Below are 17,313 nucleotides of genomic sequence, written 5' to 3'. Positions count from 1 at the left end.
GGATGTCCAGTCTCACCACTATTATTCAACATAGTTTTGGAAGTCCTAGCCACGGCAATCAGAGAAGAAAAAGAAATACAAATTGGAAAAGAAGAAGTAAAACTGTCACTATTTGCAGATGACATGATACTATACATAGAAAATGCCACCAGAAAACTACTAGAGCTAATCAATGAATTTGGTAAGGTTGCAGGATACAAAATTAATGCACAGAAATCTCTGGCATTCCTATACACCAACAATTAAAAATCAGAAAGAGAAATTAAGGAAATACTCCCATTTACCATCGCAACAAAAAGAATAAAATACCTAGGAATAAAGCTGCCTAAGGAGGCAAAAACCTGTACTCAGAAAACTATAAGCACTGATGAAAGAAATCAAAGATAACATAAACAGATGGAGAAATATACCATGATCTTGGATTGGAAGAATCAATATTGTGAAAATGATCATACTACCCAAAGCAATCTACAGATTCAATGCAATCCTTATCAAACTGCCAATGGCATTCTTCACAGAATTAGAACAAAAAAGCTTACAATTCGTATGGAAACATGGAAGACCCCAAATAGCCAAAGCAATCTTGAGAAAGAAAAACAGAGTTGGAGGAATCAGGTCCCCCAACTTCAAACTATACCACAAAGCTACAGTAATCAAGACAGTATGGTACTGGCACAGAAACAGAAATATAGGTAAATGGTACAGGATAGAAAGCCCAGAGATAAACCCATGCACATTTGGGCACCTAATTTACGACAAAGGAGACAAGAACATACAATGGAGAAAAGACAGCCTCTTCAATAAGTGGTGCTGGAAAAACTGGACAGCTACACGTAAAAGAATGAAATTAGAACACTGCCTAACACCATACAGAAAAATAAACTCCAAATGGATTAAAGATTTAAATGTAAGACCAGACAGTATAAAACTTTTAGAGGAAAACACAGGAAAAACACTCTTTGACATAAACCACAGCAAGATCTTTTTTGACCTACCTTCTAGAGTAACAGAAATAAAAACAAAAATAAACAAATGGGACTTAAATAAACTTAAAAGTTTTTGCACAGCAAAGGAGACCATAAACAAGACAAAAAGGCAACTCTAAGAATGGGAGAAAGTATTTGCAAATGAGACAACAGACAGATTAATCTCCAAAATATACAAACCATATATCTTACATGGAGCTCAATATCAGGAAAACAAACAATCCAATTAAAAAATGGGTGGAAGACCTAAATAGACATTTCACCAAGGAAGACATACAGATGGCCAAGAGGCACATGAAAAGATGCTCAACATCACTAATTATTAGAGAACTACAATGAGGTATCACCTCACGCCAGTCAGAATGGCCATTATCAAAAAAGCTAGAAACAATAAATGCTGGAAATGGTGTAGTGAAAAGGGAACCCTGCTGCACTGTTGGTGGGAATGTAAATTGGTACAACCACTATGGAAAATAGTATGGATGTTCCTTAAAAAACTAAAAATAGAATTACCATACGACCCAGCAATCCCACTACTGGGCATATACTCTGAGAAAATCATAATTCAAAAAGAGACGTGCACCACAATGTTCATTGCAGCACTATTTACAATAGCCAGGACATGGACCCAGCCTAAATGTCCATCGACAGATGAATGGATAAAGAAGATGTGGCTGCCACGGAGCGGCTGCGCCCGTGAGCCATGGCCGCTGAGCCTGCGCGTCCGGAGCCTGTGCTCCGCAACGGGAGAGGCCACGGCAGTGAGAGGCCCGCGTACCGCAAAGAAAAAAAAAAAAAGAAGATGTGGCACATGTATACAATGGAATATTAGTCATAATAAGAAACAAAATTGAGTTATTTGTAGTGAGGTGGATGGACATAGAGTCCGTCATACAGAGTGAAGTAAGTCAGAAAGAGAAAAACAAATACCATATGCTAACACATATATATGGAATCTAAAAAAAAAAAGGTACTGATGAACCTAGCTGCAGGGCAGGACTAAAGATGTAGACATAGAGAATGGACTTGAGGACATGGGGTGGGAGGGCGAAGCTGGGGCGAAGTGAGAATAGCATTGACATATATACGCTACCGAATGTAAAATAGTTGGCTGGTGGGAAGCAGCCGCAGAGCACAGGGAGATCGGCTCGGTGCTCTGCGATGACCTAGAGGGGTGGGATAGGGAGGGCGGGAGGGAGGCTCAAGAGGGAGGGGATATGGGGACGTGTGTACGCACATGGCTGATTCACTCTGGTGTACAACAGAAACTAACACAGTGTTGTGAAGCAGTTATAGTCCAATAAAGATCTCTTAAAAATGGTAGATATTAATAATCTTTCCAGTTTATTCCGTAGTTCTCCCTTTGGGCCACTTGCCTCTCAATTGTCATGGTCTCTTTTGTTTTGGCCTAACCCTTAAAGTGTAAGACCCCCAGATGTGTTCAAATTAGTCCACTGGATAATGATTGGATGGGATTTCAACTCTTGTCCAAGTTGTGGGGGGGGGCACTGAATTTCCTGAGCAGGCTCCCTTTGGTCGAATCGGGGAACTCAACGGTAGCAGAAACCCCATGTGTATTCTCCAAGGGAAGGGTTGCTGTCCCAGACCCACGACTGGTCTTCGATGTGTGCTTTAAAGTGACTGCAAAGTGAATGTGCAATGCACAGAAGACAAATTACACATAGTACCAGCATAGGAAAAGATGCTCAACCTCACGATGGTAAGGGAAACCCAAGGTTACACATCAATGAAGACTGATAGAATTTAAATGCAACTGATTTTCTCAGTTTTGGAGAGGGTGTCTGCAGCATGGATGAGAAGGTAAGTTGGTGCAACATTTTAAGAGACCAGTTTGGTAATTTCTGTCAACTCTTAAAGGTGCACACCCCATGACCCAGCAGTTCCTCTCCTAAGAACTTCTCTTTCAGGAAGTACCTGTACAAGTGCACAAGCATGTGTGTACAAGGAAGCTCACTCAACAGTATTTGAACTAGCAAAAATGGAAGACATTAACCAGCGACCCAAAGAGGGATAGTTACGCAAATTGTGGAATCTTCATGATTATGGACTTTTACACAGTTATTAAGAAGAACGAAGTAGATCTCTATGTGTGGGCAGGGAATAAGGTCCATGGCATACTGCCGAATGAAGGAATCAACCTGCAGAATGGTGTGTACAGTATGAAGCACTCGCGTAAATTGTGTGTGTTTATGTGCTTAGCAAAATGTCTAGAAAAGTAGAAGTCAGACTGTGAGGAGTGGTCACCCCAGTCATGTGGCCGGATCGGGGTGGGGAGGGCAAGAAGGAGACGTTGTCTTTTTATTTTATACATAACATCTATGTGGCTTGACTCTTAAAATGGGCATATGTTACTTTGGCAATAAAACAAAAAGGTTTTTTCAGCGCTTGCAACAAAAAAGTCGACGTAATTTTAAACCGGTTGGCAGTGTCTCTTGGAAGGAGGCTTCCTCACTCTGGGAGTTGGACTAAATGTGCCTTAGTCTCAGGGGAGCTAGAAAAGGCATTACTTCCATTAATTAATGCAGCAGCAGATTCCATCTCGGGAAAGGCTGTCTGAGTGAGGTGCCCGGGGCATCCATTATTTATCTACAAATACCAACTCAGGGCTCTGCTTGTGCCAGGCAGTGAGAGATATCTCTTCTGAGGGTGCTGTGCCGGAGAATCACAGACAGCTAACAGAGCCACTCTGTCCTCTCGGCACCCATCTCTCCGTGGACGACCCCTGTGCCACTTCCTCGACCCCAGATCCTCCCCTCTCCGGCCCATTTCCCGTGTACTTGGTGCACTCCAGGACCCCCGAAAAAGTCATTCCAGTCCGGACTGAAAAACTCACTCCCACCCCTCATTATGGGCATCTTGAATCAGTCCCTGTGAATCTCTCTCTCCTAGCCTCCTTTCCTTAACGCCAGTGGGGCAACTGGGGACCTGGGAACCATCGTATGTGAGGCCCGCACAGATATAGCTCCTGGTACCAGAGTCGGGTCTCGGTAAGCCGACATAGCAACCTTCCCATTCCCTCTCCTGGTTTCCATTCCGCTTCTGCATCGGTACACCCGTTCTCCAGCGTGGCCCACACCCACCCATTGTCCCCTTTGCCCCCTTTCCGCGCCGCGAGCCCGCCGGTAGCGGTCCGTGGTGCTGACCGCAGGCGCGGCCCGCGCTCGGCCGCTGCGCACGCGTCCAGGGCGGGGCGCGCAGGACCCCGCCGGCGCCGCCACTGCGCAGCCTCCCGCGCCGATCCGGCCTGGCCTGCGCGCGGCGCCGGGAGACTCCCGCGGCCTCGTCTCCCGGCCTGCGCCCCTCGTCCCGCGTCGCCAGCCAGCCCCGCGGCCTCCTCCGGCCGCTTCCTCGGCCCGCCTGGCCCCGCCATGGCGCTCAACAATTTCCTCTTCGCGCAGTGCGTCTGCTACTTCCTGGCCTTTCTGTTCAGCTTCGTGGTGGTGGTGCCGCTGTCCGAGAATGGCCACGACTTCCGCGGCCGCTGCCTGCTCTTCACCGAGGGCATGTGGCTGAGCGCCAACCTGACGGCGCAGGAGGGCGAGCGCTTCACCGTGCAGGAGTGGGGCCCGCCGGCCGCCTGCCGCTTCAGCCTGCTGGCCAGCCTCCTCTCGCTGTTGCTCGCCGCGGCGCACGCCTGGCGCACGCTCTTCTTCCTCTGCAAGGGACACGAGGGGTAAGTGGGGGCCTCGCAGCTGCCCTGCACCGACAGACGCAGCCCTTACCCCTGGCACGGCCCCCCTTCCGTGCCCACAGCGTCCCAGGCTCTCCCTGACAAGCAGGAGGGTGAGTCCCTGCGTCTCCCCATGGTCTCAGAGGCCCGAAAATATCAACCATCGGCCCTCACCACTTCCACGGAAACTGCCCTTTGTCTACACGCAGAACCGAGGGGCCATGGCGTTCTCCGTACCAGGACAGTGCTTCCCTCTCCAAGCGCGCATCACCACCCACACCCCGGGGTGCAAGTGTTGCCTCGTCATCTCGGAGCCGATTTGGGCCTCCCTCTCTGGCCCAGCGGGGCCCACGCCCGTCAGCACCGCGGACAGCTCCCAGCCGGGTTTGGCCTGCTCCCAGCTCCGGGTGGAGGGGGAGGGACCAGGCAGGCAGGGGGCCGACCCGGCTAACGGGGGATACTCCCCCGTTCCCAGCCTCCTGGGAAGGAAAGCCGGAGGGAAGCCCTCGAGGCCCACCGCTATGGCACACACCTTGGCTGGGGGATGGGGGAGAGGGAGCAGCAGGTGTGTGGGGCCCCGCTAGCCTCCGCCCCCCTCCCCCCCACCCCGCCTCCATTGTTCTCTTCACCTTGTCCTGTCCTGGCTCTGTTTTGTGAGAGAGTGGGATGTGGGTCCCTGGGCTGGGGTTCTCAGCCAGTAACACTCCCTGGGCCTCTACCCCTGTGGGACCCTGTGTGGCCCGCCCCACCCACGCCCAGGCTGTGGATCCCTGCGCCCTGGAGCGGCCAGGTCTCCCGCAGAGGTCCCGGGAGGCCGCTCCTGCCTGCTGCCTGCCCTCGCATCTACGTGGGGGAAGTCCACGCCTTCTCCCAAACTCTGCCCCCACCCTCACCCCCATGCACCATATGCTGGTAGCTTTTAGCGGTTTTTCACTTCTTCCGGGGGGCGGGGCTCTGAGGCTGTGAGTGGGCAGGGACTCCTGAGAGCTCTTAGCTTGGCTTTGGCATGGAGAGAGGGGCTGGAGAGAGGAAGGGGGGCTGCAGGTTGAGGAGGAAAGGGACAGCTGAGGCGGGGGGAGAGGGGTGAAATCCAAGCAACCCATGTGTATGAGTTTCCAGGGGCTGCTGTAACAGAGCACCACAAACTGGGGCTTAAGACAATTTATTCTCTTACAGTTCTGGAGGCCAGAAGCCCCAAATTAAGGTGTTGTCAGGGTTGGTTCCCTCTGGGGGGTTAATATTTTCCAGGCCTCTTCCTAGCTCCTGGCGGCCGCTGCAACCCGTGATGTCCCTTGGCTTAGGCCTTTGTCGCTCCAATCTCTGTCTCCCTCTCCACATGGCCTCTTCTCTCTTTCCTTCTTCTCATAAGGATGCTAGTCATTGGATTTGGGGCCCACCCTAAATCCAGGATGACCTCATCCTGAGATCTTTAGCTTGATGACACCCACAAAGACCCTATTTCCAAATAAGGTCACATTCACAGGTACTGGGGGTGCAGATGTGGGCATACGTTTTCAGGGGATGCAATTCAAGCCAGTGCACGAAAGTTCTGCATTCGGGGTCTGCAGAAGCCATGTGTCAGCCCGGGGCGTCCTCCGGGTGCTGTGTGTGGGGTGGGAGCTCTTCCCAAGGTGAGCCTGGGCCAGTCCCGGGGGGCGCCTGCCCTGCTTCTCCTTCCCTGCACCCGCACGATGGCTGGTGTCCCGAGGAGGCTTTGAGACACATCTGCACCTGCGGTGCCAAGCCCACGTGGTGCCCGGTCGGAGTCTCCAGTGCAGGTTGGGGCTGGAGAAGCATCTCTGATTACGAGACAGGGTCTGAGGCAGAGGAGGGGCGGTCAGCAGGCGGGGTAGGTTGAGGTCCCTTCAGGCTGGGAAGCTGAGGGCAGTGGGCACAGGCCGGGCGGGGGCCACGGCTTGGTCATCAGCTGACGTCCATGGTTGCAGCTTGTCCCTACAAGACAGGTGGCCTCAAGGCATTCAGGGTCTACCTGGTGAGGATGTGTAAGCAGCTCTCTAGGTGGGGCCCAGCCCCCCGTGGCTCCGAGTGGTGGGAGACTTCAGAGGCACCACCAGAGGCTGGGAGCTAAGAGCCCAGAACCTGCAAGGAAGGAATCCTGGTCACGCAGGACCGCCTGTTTCACACAAGTTGGGCAGCAAACCTAGGAACCTAGGGACAGCTTCTGTCCTTTGTCATCTCATAGAAGGTGTCCATCAGCTCTGTGAAACCATCCCCATCCCCATCTTAAAGACAGAAAACGGAGGCTTGGGAGTGTACATGCCTCCCTGTGCTCTTTCACTGTGCCCGTCCTCTGAGGACAGAGGGAACCTGTGCTCCCATGGAGGTGGCCTGGTTGGAGGAACACTTAGGGTCCTCTGTCCCTTTGCGTCAGTCCTAGGGACTCATCTGTCCTGCCACCAACGGCCTCGACCATGGCAGCCAAGGCTGGGCCACGCTTCTCTTCTCCAGGGACATCTGTTGCAGAATGTCCTTCTCAGCCATCAGGAATTCCGGCCCAAGGCCACAGGGTTGTCCCGCTGCCTGTTCCCACCCTGTCCACCACGCAAGCCAGTTGGCAGTTGGTCAGCTGTGATGACATCTGTCACAAGTGTCATCCTTTCTTCTTAGTTTGGGTTGTAGGAGCAGGTCAAAGCTCTTGTGGATGTCCAGTCCACGGCTATGCACCTGAGGGGACCCTGGGCTGGCTGAACCCAAAGTGCACACATACCTTGTTCACCTCTGTGTGCTCAGGGCTGAGCACGGGGCATGGTGCCCAGGAGTCACCAAATTAGTGATTGTTGAGTGAATGACAGCAAGATTCCTGCCCCTTGAGGTTTGCTGCTTCACAGCCACTCACGGGCCCTGATGCCTTTGCAGACAGTCTGACCAAGGGTTCAGCCCTCTGGGCTCGCTGTGTCAGCCAGGTCTGGACCTGTGGGAAGGCTGGGTCTGCCTCATCCAGCCACGGGCAGGACGGTCAGCTGAGGGCAGCCAATTCCGGCACAGTTGTTGGTCAAGCTGCATAGGCCAGGCGAGCAGGTGCTGGGCGGGTACAGGGACTCGGGAGGGCCAGGAGGCCGGGAAGGGCAGGTAGAGAGAGCAGTGTGATGGACGATGGCTCTCAGGGGTGTTGATGGCCACCGGACATCCGGCCCATGAGGGACACCACTGCCCTCCTTAGACTTGGGTTCTTTTGTTTGTTTGTTTTTTTGCGGTACGCGGGCCTCACTGCTGTGGCCTCTCCCGTTGCGGAGCACAAGCTCCGGACGCGCAGGCTCAGCGGCCATGGCTCACGGGCCCAGCCGCTCCGCGGCACGTGGGATCTTCCCGGACCGGGGCACGAACCCGCGTCCCCTGCATCGGCAGGCGGACTCCCAACCACTGCGCCACCAGGGAAGCCCTAGACTTGGGTTTTTAGAGGGCCCTCCCTGTTTAGGGTTTAGTGTGCACCCTAATTCTCCTAAGAGTCCAACCTCAGACCGAGACCCAGGGTGGAACCCTACACTTTGATCTGTGTGAGGGGCTCACGGCTGGGTCTCGAGCTCGTGGTCAGACGCAGTGTCCGTGGTGCCAGTTCCCTCCTCGTGCAGTGTGTCTCTGTGCAAATTGGGGACCCCTGATGGCTTGTGCCCGGGGGTGTGGAGGGTAAGGTGTCGGGGCAGCTTTTTGTACAGGGGGTGTCATCCCGGTTGCTGGCTGGGGGAAGGAGTGAGTGGATCAGTGGCACCTGTGGCTTCCGGGGTCATTGCTGTTTCGGGCCCCTGGCTGAGCTGAGGGTGAGTCTTGGGTCTGGGGGCCGGCAGCTTTGCCGGTCCAGGTTGCAGTGGTTTGTGACTGACGGCTGGGGAGTGCTGGGTTAAAACAGCCCATCTGCCTGCCCACACGTGTCCCTCAGCCTGCAGATCGCTCCCAGGGCTTCCCAGGATAGCTGTCGCCATGGAGACGGCACATCCAGGCGGGGCACCCTGAGAGGCAGCGGGAGAAAGATGAAGTTAACCCTGTGAGTGCTGGGCTCCCGTTCCTGACCGCTGCCCTGGCCTGTCGTTGGGAGGAGGGGGTGGGAGTCGTGTTGTGAACGCTGGGGGGCCGGGGCCAAGGGAGGCTCTCACACACCCGATTCTTCAGAAATCTGTAAAGCCAGAGCACATGCCAAGGAAATGACCAGAAGCCGACGGGAAGGGCAAGAGGAGGCTGCTGGCTGGCAGGACCCCAGCACGGGCCCTTCCCTGTCTCGTGGGATGGAGACCCCAAAACTGTGCCCATTTAATAGGGATGCGGCCGGAGTGTCGGTGGTTTCTGGCTCTCAGAGACTGTGCTGTAAATCGCCCTCAGAGGTGGGAAGGGGCAGCTCTCCGACGGGTCGGCTGTGTCTCAGGCCCGCTGTGCCAGGGGTCCCACGAGGGCACTGCTGTGCACGCGGGGTGAGGGGCCCTCCTGGGCCTCTAGAATTCGGTGCAGGATGGGCTTGGGGCCCCCCCAGCGAGAAGGAGCAGGGTTTGACGCCGGCTGGTCCCCCGCTGGCCTGCCCTCTGCACCCTGGCCGTCCCTCCTCCCACAAGCCCCTCTGCGGACAGGCTTCCTGGGGGGACGGCAGAGGGCTGTCAGCGGACGGAGGGCACCTAGGGAACCGGCCGTCCCAGGGGGCTGGACTTCTGTGCCGAGAGCGGCCTGCTCCTTTGCTCTGCCTGTGGAAGCTCGTCCCTGGCCTCCCTGGGACTGCCATGTTCTCCTTGGCTGGAGCCGAGTGTCCATCCAAGATGGAGATGCCAGGGGCGTAGGCTCTGCGTAACCTCTGCTTTCCTTGGAGCACCAGCTCCTGGGAAGGGGGGCTCCAGTGGGCTGGGCCTTCCCCAACCCCCCAGCCGCACCCAGCCCCACGCTGCCCCACGGGGGGCACAGCTGACCGTGAACCCGTCTCCAAATCTGGTTCCCAAGGGTCACTCAGCAGCTTCTCCATCCCTGCTTCCCGCACCCCATCTTCTGTGGCAACACAGGCCCCAGCCCGAGGGCTCCAGGTGTGCCCCTGGCTTGGGGGTCAGAGGGCAGTGAGCCCGACCCGGCCTGGATGATGGGCTGAGGTCTGTCCTGGGGGGATGAGAGCTCATGAGTCGCCCCGCAGCTACGTGCCCTTTACCCACATAAGCTCCCTCAGTTCCCACCGTAATCTGATGTTACAGAGCAGAAATTGAGGCCCCCAGAGTGCCTTGCAGAGTGAAGGTCGCACAGCTGGCAAAGGGCAGACCGGGCTTGACACTGCCTCTGCTCGGTGACAGCTTTGGTGGGGGATGGGCCATAACGTACCTCTCTTCATAACTATAGGCCCCTGGCCCCTAATTCGAGCTCTCAGGGCCAGATGGATTTTGCAGTTCAGAATTGTGTCCATCAGGGTCCCAGGTGGAGATTGATGACCGCCCAAGTGAGGAAAACCTGAGGACTAAGGTGTGGGCCAGGTGTGGGACCCTGTCACCATGCCCGGCCGAGGGGCTGGGCAGGGTTACGTGGATGAGGCCGCCCAGAGGGACAACCTTTGGTGGAGGGACACCGCCAGCCTGAGGCTGACCCCAGGAGGGACCTGGTGATGAACACCCCCCATCCCCACTGTCACGTCCCCCCGGGACCCCATTAGTGGATGCAACCAGGAGCCAGGGAGAGGGCGGCCCCCTCCGTTCGGCCCCCCAGGCGGAGAATGGACGGGACGTGATCTGAAGAGCAGCTGCCCACGATGGTCCAGTTCGGGCAGGAATTATGGTGCCACCCTCACAGGGTGAGACACAGCAGGGCGTGGGCAGCTTGAGACTCAAGCACAGTAAACACACAACCGTGACACTGAGCTGGGCAAGGACCACGGATGCCCGGTGGGTGCAGGGCCAGCCTTTGGAGAATTGCGGATGGGGGGCTGTGGCAGGCGTGGAGCTTCCTGCGCATGGCTCTCACCTTCGTCCCCTTGGCCTGGATCCTGGGTGTGGAGGCCCCACGTGTATGCGGGAGTGCGAGTGCAAACATGGGGCCAGACCCGCTGTCCCGGCCCTTTCAGGTGTGATTGTTGGGGTTTTAGGAACATGCTCGCCCCTCCTCTGACGCTCTTGTCGGGGTGGCTCAAGCCCTCCCAGCCTTGGTACTCAGCAGGGCGGCCCTGGATTGGGCCTGTCGATAGCAGCCCTGAGGGATCTTTCCCTGGGGATGCGGACGGTCCCGGCTGTGACAAAGCAGCCCGGTCATTTGTGCTGTGAGTCGGGCACTGGTGACCTCGGTTTACCATCTGCCCGTTTTTCTGAGGCAGCTCCTGGGCCGGGACTGCGGCATCCATGCTGCACTGTCCTTGGGGCCCAGCACAGGGTGGGTGGAGGCCCAGAAAGCGTCGGACGGGTGGATAAATGAAAGAAACAACAGACGCAGGAGTGGTGCGTCCATCGCTGCTCGGCCTCGGCTGAGTCACCGCGTCCGGTGACGACAGCTTTGATGTTTTCTTGGCTGAAACCCCAGCTGACACCTCGTTTAGTGAATGTTCCCCGTGAAGCCAGATTTGGTCAGTCATTTCCCTCAGATTCAATGTACTGCAAGCACTGATGTCCACATCAGACCTGCAGCAGGTTAGATGTAGGTCTAGGCTGCTGTCCCACGTGGGGGCGTTCCCTCTGCCCACCCCACCCCTGCCGTGGGGCAGCCCTGCGCCCCCTGCCCCCTGTGGCATCAGCTCGGCCGACTGCTCTCCTGCAGGACTCTGGATCTCCAGGGGGTGTTTTGGAGATGGTGGGACGGTGGATGCTTGTGGGCCGGCAGGAGAGTCTAGTGGGCGGGTGTTCCCACCACGTCCCTCCTCCCACCGGCCGTGCCATCGGAGGGCAAACGTCGGCGCCCTCTGAAAGCACCCCAGTGGGAGCCGTGCTCCCATGGACCCTGGACAGGCCCTGACCCCATGGGGCATTGCAGCCTGGCCCTGAGCGAGCTCTGCCCTCTCGGCCCTGCCTCCTGGGTCCCCCAGGTGCCCGCTCTGGTCACCCCTTGGCCTTTCAGGTTTCAGTGGAGAAATCAGAGCAGGGTCACAGACCCCCAGGCAGGTGCAGGCCAGCCGCATTGATGACTGTGTGGGTAAATGGCCTTGGTGGGTGCCCGCGAGGGTGATCCACCTTGAAATGCTGTCTGATCTTTTCAGCATGGGTGCTGGTTCTGATGCTTCGGAACCAGGCGGCCTTGGGTTTGAATGGTGGCCGTGACTCTGCTATAAGACGGTCCCCAGTCCCGGGCTTTGGGAGGATGGGCTGGGCAGTTCTGGCTGGCACGTGGGCCTGTGGGGTGAGGAACGCTGCCGGAGGGGAAGCGACCTCTGGTGGCCCCGCTTGGCCCTACCCCGTCATCTGGGGCCCAGACCCCAGCTGGGAACCCGCGGGTCGGGGGCTGCCTTCCTGCTGCCGCCTGGCCCGCAGGGGTGCTGTGGAGACGGGGGTGGCGCGGTGACCGCCCCTCCCACCCTCGCTGCAGCTCCTTCCTCCACGCCTTTCTGAACCTGCTGGTCAGCGCCTTCGTGGTCTGCCTGGTCTTCATCGCCAGCACCATCGTGAGCGTGGGCTTCAGCATGTGGTGTGATGCCGTCACTGAGAAGGGCACCGTGCCCCACAGGTGCGCCCTGGGCCCCGCCCGCCTTTCCTAGGATGATGGCTTCCTGCACGAACCCCACCCTGAGCCCGCAGCTTTGCTCATCCCGCCTGATCCCCGTCCTGTGCACACCTGGCCACCCCTGCCCTGGGGCCCATACCTCCTCCCCAGTTCAGGGAGCCCACAGCAGCTTCACACAATAGCAGGGCCCCACAAACCCTGGGGGTGGATCGGGGTATGGGGGGGTTGGAGGCCCAGGAAGTCGGAGGTTCCGGCTTCCCCGTCATTGCTGGCACGCGGTTGGGTGACGGGACCCCCTAGGGTGGGCTCCAAGTCCCGGAAGGCCCTGGAGAGCCGGCCCTGTGCTGCTGTTGGGGGCAGAGGCCTGGGCCCAGGTGTGGTAATGAGGAGGGTGTGGAATGTAAGCATGGAGGGGGTGGGGACGGTGAGGGGCGGGAGTGGAAGTTTCTGGTCGGAGGGTGTCGGGGACAGAGGCCTTCGGGGCTGGGACGGATGCTCTGGGCCCTGAGCCAGGGGCCATCTCTGGCTTGGGGGCGGCCCACGGTGGAGCATGGTGACTGCCTGACCCCCAGCAAAGGGCTGCCCACTGCCCAGCCCTAAGGGGCATCATCTGGTGCCCCAGGCCGTTCCCCTGGAAAGGCAGGGACCCTGGGGTTACCTCTTCCAGAGACTCCAGATTCTTTCTTTAAGAAAAATCAGATCTGGAACCTTAAAGTATAGAATGGACAGAAGATCCGAAGTGGGTGGGGGTGGGGCGCATCCACCTGCTTATCCTGCACCTTCACCTTGGGGGTCCCCGGGGTGCCTCTGTAGCAGCTTGGGGCACACAACAGAGGAAAGTTCAAGCACCCTGTGTGGGTGACTCTTTTGCGGTCCACACCAGGGCAGCCCCTCTGTGGGCTGGGGTCTTGCCCATGCTGAGCTGTGCCCTGCCTGATGGGCCCCCGGCCACCTGCGTTCTCACCCCACTCCCCCTCGACCCCCCAGAGCCCTCAGAGCATGGGCAGGCCCCTGGGTATGGCCTTGGGCTTCTCTAGAAAGAGTTTCTTTACCCTCACAAACTCCATTTCCAGCCCTTAAACCCCCTTCCAGGGCCTGCCTGGACCTCTGGGCCTCCCTCTTCCAGGCCTCACGCTCCCGTTAACGTGTCCTGCCATCTCGGGATGCTACGGGCCCCTGAGCCCAGGCCTCATTCACTCCAGGCTTCTGAGGCTGGCCTGGCCCAGCCTGTCTACAGACAAGGAGCTTGTACAGGTCACCAGCACATTGCAGTTTGCCCTGCTATTCCCCGCTGGTTACATTGGCCTGTGCCGCCAGCCCCAGGAGGTGAAGAGTGAGCGGGTCAGGTGGGTGGGGCTGCCCCCATGGATGCCCATGGCGCTTCAGCCGGGCTACTGTGTAGCTCAGTCCGGGGACCAAGGGGCTAGAAGCAGCAGCTCTGCGCCCCTGCTTCTGAGGCCCCTGGCTCTGCAGTGCTGTGGAGCTGTGGGGGCCAAGGCTGGAGTCTCCAGGAGAGTGACAGGCAGCGCTGGTGGCCCCCACTGTCCAGCGCCAGATGGGGGCCGGGCCTGCAGGTTCCCTGCCCCACAGGTGGGGCCCCACCCCACCTGTCTGCCCCACCTTGGGGGCAGCCCCTCGCCGTTCGGGGGTGATGCTCTGCTCCCCCCCATGCTTGGTCCCCCAGCAGTCCCCATCCACCCTGCGTCTTGCCATTTTAGCTGCGAAGAGCTCCAGGACATCGATTTGGAACTGAACGTGGACAACTCTGCCTTCTATGATCAGTTCGCGATGGCCCAGGTGGGTGGAGCTGCCCAGGCAGAAGGGAGGCGTGCATTGTCGGGCAGGGGGTCATTCACTGCTGAACATTCACGAGTACACAGCCCACCCCCTCACCCCAGCCGGGGCAGGAAACACACTCGTAGCTAAGGACGGTACCAGGCAGAGGAGATAGAGCTGGGTGAGCACTGGGCTGGGGGAGCAGTCGGGAAGGCTTCCTGGCGGACGGCTGGATCTTGGAGACTGAGAGGATGTTTGCAGGGGGTGGGGAGGGGTGGGCTGTGGGGCATCCTAGGAGGAGGGAACAGCTAGCTTCTGAGCTAACTGCAGAAGCAGGGAGGCCTGGGGAGTGAGGGGGTGGCCCTGTGCTGGGTGGTGCTGGGAAGGAAGCCGGGCGTCATCCTGGGTCTGCAGTGCCGGGCCCGGGAGTCTGGATTCTGGTCCTGGCACCAAGTGGGCCCTCAGATAGACGCTTGAGGGCTCACAGTGGGTCCCCAGAGAGGGATGCCGAGGCAGTGTCTGAGGAAGGGTGTCCCGGGAGGGGGTCCACCCCTGCATTTGGAGGAGCCCCCCAGCCACTGTCGGGGAGACCCTTCTCCTCCAGTCCTGCCCTTGTATCAGCTTCGTCCCCTACCCTCCAGGAGACCACAGGGCAACTCTGGGGACCCTGTCTGCTGGAACACAGGCATGTCGGGACATGTGGTCAGAGAGGGCCTGTCCCTCAAAATCTGCTTCTGACCCTGACGATGACCCTGATGGCAGGGATGACGGGGCCCCCCGGGCAGGGGGTGGGTCCTTTCAGCACGGGGCAGGGCTCACCAGCCTGCAGGTCCACCTCTGGACCCGCATTGGCCAGTGGCTGGTCTGAGGACTCTTTCTATGGTGAGGAGCCCTGTGGAGGGTGCTGGATGTCGTGTGGGCCCAGCTGAGATGAGCTGAGCCTGCCAGAGACACCTTCACACAAATTTAGTGGGAAATGTTCCAGACTGAATTTATGGAATTTATGCCGATCAGCTCAAGGAAGGTACAGGCTAAGTCTGAGGACAAACACCCTCAACTGTGTCAGTTTAGTTGCAGCTCGAGGCTGGTTCTGATTAAACTGTTTCCCCTTCAACTGTTTGGAAACAGCAGATAAAGGTCAATTTCTTCCGGCGACTGGAAGAGGCTCCATTACGGATGAAACGAGCTCCCTTGGAGCCGAGCGGCCCCAGCTCCTCGCGTGTCCTGTCGGGGTGCGAGCGTGGGCAGTTCCCAAAGCGTTTGCACAGCTTGGGGGCCGGGAGGGCCGCCAGATGCTGGGGCTGACGTCCCCGTCCTGTCCTGTCCCCGCAGCACCTCGTTCCTTCCCCACCGGGTCTGTCCTTTTCCCGGGGGGTGGGTGGTGGCCACTGGGTCTGGCTGGCCCCCTCACCCCACCCTCTGCCCCCCACAGTTCGGCCTCTGGGCCTCGTGGCTGGCCTGGTTGGCCATCACCATCCTGGCCTTCCTGAAAGTCTACCACAACTACCGCCAGGAGGACCTGCTGGACAAGCTGGTCCACGAGAAGGAGCTGCTGCTGGCCAGGCCGGCCCCCCACGCCTCCTTCCAGGGCGAGAAGAGCGCCATCATCTAGGCCTGGCCCCGGACACCCCGTCCAGGGCACATGGCCTGCCCTGGGGCCGCGGCCGGGGCTCTGCCCGGCCCCCCGCGACTTGCATGCCTCCCCTCGGCACTGCGTGTACTGAGTGACCCCCTCACCAGGCGCCCCGTTCCCAGCCTGAGCCGCGTGTGGACAAGAATCCCACCACCTGCGAGACAGAGGCGAGTGTGGGATGGAGCCGCCCTCTGGCCCCGGGTGGTCCCCACCCAGGGCTGAGTCCACTCTGCTGCGGCTCCTGAGCCCCGGGGTCCAGACTCGTCTCAGCTCAAGAAGCACAGGGACGGGGGGCTGGGCCTGGGGTCAGGTGGTGGCTTCGCGGGTGTCCTGGGGACTTGCCTGGGGAGGCCTGGGGGGCCCCCGTGTGGGCTGGGCCTGGGCTTGGGGTCGGAGACATGGATTCCAGATGTGGAGGTGCCATTTCGCAGGGGAGCGGGGGCCAGGTGCCACTGTGGTGTGTGTGTGCATGTGAGGCAGGTGAGGGTGTGCGTGTGTGTGTGTGCACATGGGCCTGCATGGCGAGGTCTGAGCGCGCAGGTGGGCGCCCATACACAGGTGTGTGGGAGTGTGCAGGTATGGGTGGAGACCAGAGTGGGCAGCTGTCTGCAACCCCGTCCCCGGGTGCCCCCAGGGCCCCTTGCACCCCAGAGGAGGGGGCTGCCTTCCCAACTCAGGAGGCCTCGAGGGCACGGTCCTGCCCCCTCGGCAGCAGGTGGAGGAGCTGGGAGGGGAACTGGGACCCTGGGGCTCGGTGACAAGCCACCAGGGGGCTGCTTGGCTGTGGCCCCCCCTCCTCTCGGGGCTCCCCGGCTTCCGCATCCTGTCGTCCGTGTCCTGTCCGGGATTGGGGTGCCCGAAGTGTAAGCACGCCCCGCCCCTCCCCTGAGCTTAGTAAATAGTTTCCTGGTGTGGCCCGCGTGCTAGTTTGCCCCCCACCCACCAGGGGAAGGTGAGCCCCCAGCTCCCCATGTCCATGGCTCTCACCACCAGTGGATGGTTCAGTCTCCCAAAAAGCGGGGCAACGGGGCGTCCAGAGGCCACGGATCTGGGCCTGGGTCAAGGTGCCAGGTGTGGCGGGCAGCCTGGGCCCGGGAGGTGAGGCTGCAGGTGACTTGTCATGACGCTGCTCGGCTGGCACCTTTTGGGAGTGGGGGCTTGGGACCAGGGCGACTGAGGTTCCTGGCATCTCAGATGCTCTGGCCCCGGGCCTGGCTGAGAGTTTTGGGAAGAGCAGCAGGGTCCTTGGGGAGGTGTTTTGACAGAACCTGAGGCCCCCGAGGGGATGCGCCCGCCCTAGTCCACTGGCCGTGGGGACCCTGTCTGGCCCTGGACAGTTTCTGGTCTCCAGCAGAAGGTGGGGTGGCTCTGCCTTGTCCCCCATCAGGTAGCAGCTGTCTGGGCCCTGGAGGGAGGAGCAGGGCCAGGATGTGGGCTTCTGGAGCCTGAGGGTCTGCTGCGGATTTGACACTTGTGGGTGGCCTGGAGCTGGCCTGAGCAGCACCTTGGTCAGGCTAGCAGACACCTGCGTGCACTTACAGAGCGGGCCTGTCGCTGACACACTGGTTGGCTGCACCGGCACCCCCAGACCTCCCCACCCTGGGGGCTTCTGG

General features: G+C 58.9%; 1 protein-coding gene across 1 annotated transcript; it reads left to right on the top strand.

Moving 5' to 3' along the window:
- The first annotated feature begins 4,367 nt into the window (after positions 1 to 4,367).
- TMEM179 (transmembrane protein 179) lies at positions 4,368 to 15,679 on the top strand. Its single transcript, XM_029239786.1, has 4 exons — positions 4,368 to 4,680; positions 12,157 to 12,294; positions 14,010 to 14,088; positions 15,500 to 15,679. Exons 1-4 carry the CDS (start codon positions 4,376 to 4,378, stop codon positions 15,677 to 15,679), a joined length of 702 nt encoding a protein of 233 aa, XP_029095619.1. The 5' UTR covers positions 4,368 to 4,375.
- The last annotated feature ends 1,634 nt before the right edge of the window (positions 15,680 to 17,313 follow it).

This window comes from Monodon monoceros, unplaced genomic scaffold (genome assembly GCF_005190385.1).
Source record: "Monodon monoceros isolate NGI ecotype Baffin Bay Population unplaced genomic scaffold, NGI_Narwhal_1 Super_Scaffold_21, whole genome shotgun sequence".
Taxonomy (NCBI): Eukaryota; Metazoa; Chordata; class Mammalia; order Artiodactyla; family Monodontidae; genus Monodon; species Monodon monoceros.
The sequence above is the reverse complement of the archived record's forward strand: the minus strand, read 5'-3'. Positions and strand labels throughout refer to the sequence as shown.

Coding starts and splice junctions, on each gene's coding strand:
- TMEM179 (XM_029239786.1), top strand. CDS start 4,376: ATGGCGCTCAACAATTTCCTCTTCGCGCAGTGCGTCTGCTACTTCCTG. Junction 12,295..14,009: donor AAGGGCACCGTGCCCCACAG/GTGCGCCCTGGG, acceptor TTGCCATTTTAG/CTGCGAAGAGCTCCAGGACA. Junction 14,089..15,499: donor ATCAGTTCGCGATGGCCCAG/GTGGGTGGAGCT, acceptor TGCCCCCCACAG/TTCGGCCTCTGGGCCTCGTG.